Here is a 2,562-nt window from a genome sequence, read left to right as displayed (position 1 = left end):
TGGGGTCTGTTTGAAGGTGGCGGAAATGTCAGCAGATGATTTGGTTTGGTAGGGTGGAAGGTGAGCACCAGGTGGTTCTGTCCTTGTTATGGTTGGAGGGGTGGGGCCTGAGGGCGGAGTGCGGGATGTGGACGAGATGTGTTGGAGGGCATCTTTAACCACGTGGGAAGGGAAATTGAGGTCTCTAAAGAAGGAGGCCATCTGGTGTGTTATATGTAACAAAGCCATTCCTGTAAAGTATGGCAACTCAATCAGTATTATTGGTTCACTTGAGTGCAAGAGATGGCTAAATGTAGGACTCTACACTTTGATTAACTTTTGTAATGGGATTTGAGACTCAATACACTTTCCTAAATGGGTCAGAACACACGGTTCCTGGGCACACAGTCAATAACAGATTATAACAGATGAATTTTCAAACAGGTATGCTTCTGATTTCAACATGCACTTAAACATGTCTCAAAGCTATAAAGAACGAGACAAAATTCCTTGAATTAGTCATTGTTAAGATCCTCAGCAAAAGGTATAACTGCATCAAATTGCACAAGGTGGGGTGAAGGTTGAATCGGAGAAAAAAGTGCACTTTTTTTAAATGAAGGAATTAAATGCTGAACTGGTAGTTCATCTGGAAACAGTTATATGTCAGCTTTTAAAAATGTGGAAATCTCTTGGTTTGCCATCAACTTTCTCTCAGGAATGATCACTTTTTTTGCAGAATGCAGTCAGCACAGAAATTCCTTCTTCTTGATGTTACTGGATACTCCTCCAAGCTTTTGGCTGTCTTTTTCCCCCTGGAGCAATACCAGCAGGTTTATAAAGACAGCTTCTCACAGGAGGTTTTTGTACCTGGCTGTTGGATCACAAAAACGACAATCAATTTTTTCCAGAGAATTTTGATGGCTCATTCTCAGATATCCCCGTGCTATTCTTTGCTACAGAAATCCTCCCCTGGAGGACACATTACAGATTTAAACTTTTGTTTCAGCAACAAAAGGTATTTGAAAAGCTTCATCACCAGAGATACTTGAAGATCTCAATGTCGGCTATACTTTCTAGTGGATTAATATTCATGTTCAGGTATTTACCCCAAGATTAACTTTTCAAGCTGCTTTAGATAATGCTATTTGGAAATCCCTTAGTAAATTTTCATTTTATAATGTCCCAGCTTATTTAAATTATTTTTCTCTGAAAACAAAATCCAAGGCTTTTAATTAGTTGATGAGATTTTAGATGAGTAGTTTGCATATTATGTCATCAATACAATGGAGAGCAGCATCCTTTGAAACCAGTAAACTGATTTCACTTCACCCCAATAAAACAAAAGGTAAATCTATAAATTGCCATCATTTAGCTATAAAATGATTAATCTTTAAATCTATAAATTGATTTTTCATTCGTGATATTATTGTACAAGTCCTAATAAAATTACTGATTTATTCCCCAATGAAATTGGTAAACCTGACAGATCTGAACTCCTATAATACATTAACTTTCAGAAGAGGAAATATGATGCTGGAGATTATCATCTGATGTTATTCAATCAGGAAACAAGTAAAATTATTCACAGGTGTTATCTTCTTGTCCAAAATCAAGTTGAATGTCTCCTTGATTGCATGTTGTAATTCCTCTTCAGTCAGAGTTACGGAGGTTCTCAGGTCCTTTCCATCTTTCCCATTATAGATCTGTTCAGTGTAGGTTGTACCCTTCAGAGTTTTTATGCCATTCGGGGTTTGATAGCAAACAAAGGATAATTCTTTAAACATGGCCCCAGGAGTTGTTAATAAGTAGGTTAATTTGTCTTGAAAATCCTCAATTCTACAAGGTTTGAGGTCAAAGCAGAACAGTTTTTGGGAGGAAGGTTGGTTCTGCAGAGACTCACTGTTAGTGCTTTGACCTTCAATGTAAAATTTTCTTACAGTTTTATCCATATACCAGATATTGTTATCTTCAGTCAGACGGAATGTCCCTGGAAACTGAGTCTGCTCTTTGCCTGATACCAGCTCCAGGGGTTGTCGCGTGTAGTTGGATGAAACAAAGCCCACATCAGCCATGTAACGCTTGGAATCAATGGTGACTATGAGGACACAATGAGATGGGTAGGATTCATAAGTATCCTTTGCTGGTTTGTACAATCTTACTGGTATAAACATCACTTCGTATCCCATCTCCTTTAGTACCCACCAGAATAATGCATTATTTTCCACACAGCAACCACTTCGATGCTTCCTCACCATTTTATTAAAGATCGCTTCCATGTTGAGCTCAATTGTTTCTCCACAGTGTGGACTGAGATTTTCATAGGGAATAGATGTGACATGTTTTTCAAGTATTCTGCTAAGTGTCTCCAGGTCAGTGTTGTCGGAAGATCCTGTGTAGCCAATTCGTGCAAAATACTCAGAAAGCTTCATCTTCCCTGTGATAAAGAGAATAAGTGAGAAAGAAGGGTAGTAAAGTCCAATATGCATGCAGTCAAAAGCTAGCTATTAATTTTTGGTTTATTTACTTCTTCAATATTTTGACTCTTTACAAGTTTCTTTATGGCTAGTCTTCCGCCTATCCAAA

The 2,562-nt window shown here is 38.0% G+C and overlaps 1 protein-coding gene across 1 annotated transcript; it reads right to left on the bottom strand.

Annotated features, from left to right (window-relative positions):
- Positions 1-591: 591 nt before the first annotated feature.
- LOC122545466 (arylamine N-acetyltransferase, pineal gland isozyme NAT-10-like) lies at positions 592-2,562 on the bottom strand. Its single transcript, XM_043684482.1, has 2 exons — positions 2,504-2,562; positions 592-2,413 (listed from the first exon to the last, which is right to left on the bottom strand). The coding sequence occupies exon 2, from the start codon at positions 2,406-2,408 to the stop codon at positions 1,533-1,535; it is 876 nt and encodes a 291-aa protein (XP_043540417.1). The 5' UTR covers positions 2,409-2,413; positions 2,504-2,562; the 3' UTR covers positions 592-1,532.

The sequence above is a fragment of the Chiloscyllium plagiosum genome, unplaced genomic scaffold (assembly GCF_004010195.1).
Source record: "Chiloscyllium plagiosum isolate BGI_BamShark_2017 unplaced genomic scaffold, ASM401019v2 scaf_72133, whole genome shotgun sequence".
Lineage (NCBI taxonomy): Eukaryota > Metazoa > Chordata > Chondrichthyes > Orectolobiformes > Hemiscylliidae > Chiloscyllium > Chiloscyllium plagiosum.
Note: the sequence above shows the minus strand (reverse complement) of the source record. Positions and strands in the feature narration are given on the sequence as shown.

Excerpts from the sequence above, each read along its gene's own strand:
- LOC122545466 (XM_043684482.1), bottom strand. The coding sequence starts at position 2,408 with ATGAAGCTTTCTGAGTATTTTGCACGAATTGGCTACACAGGATCTTCC.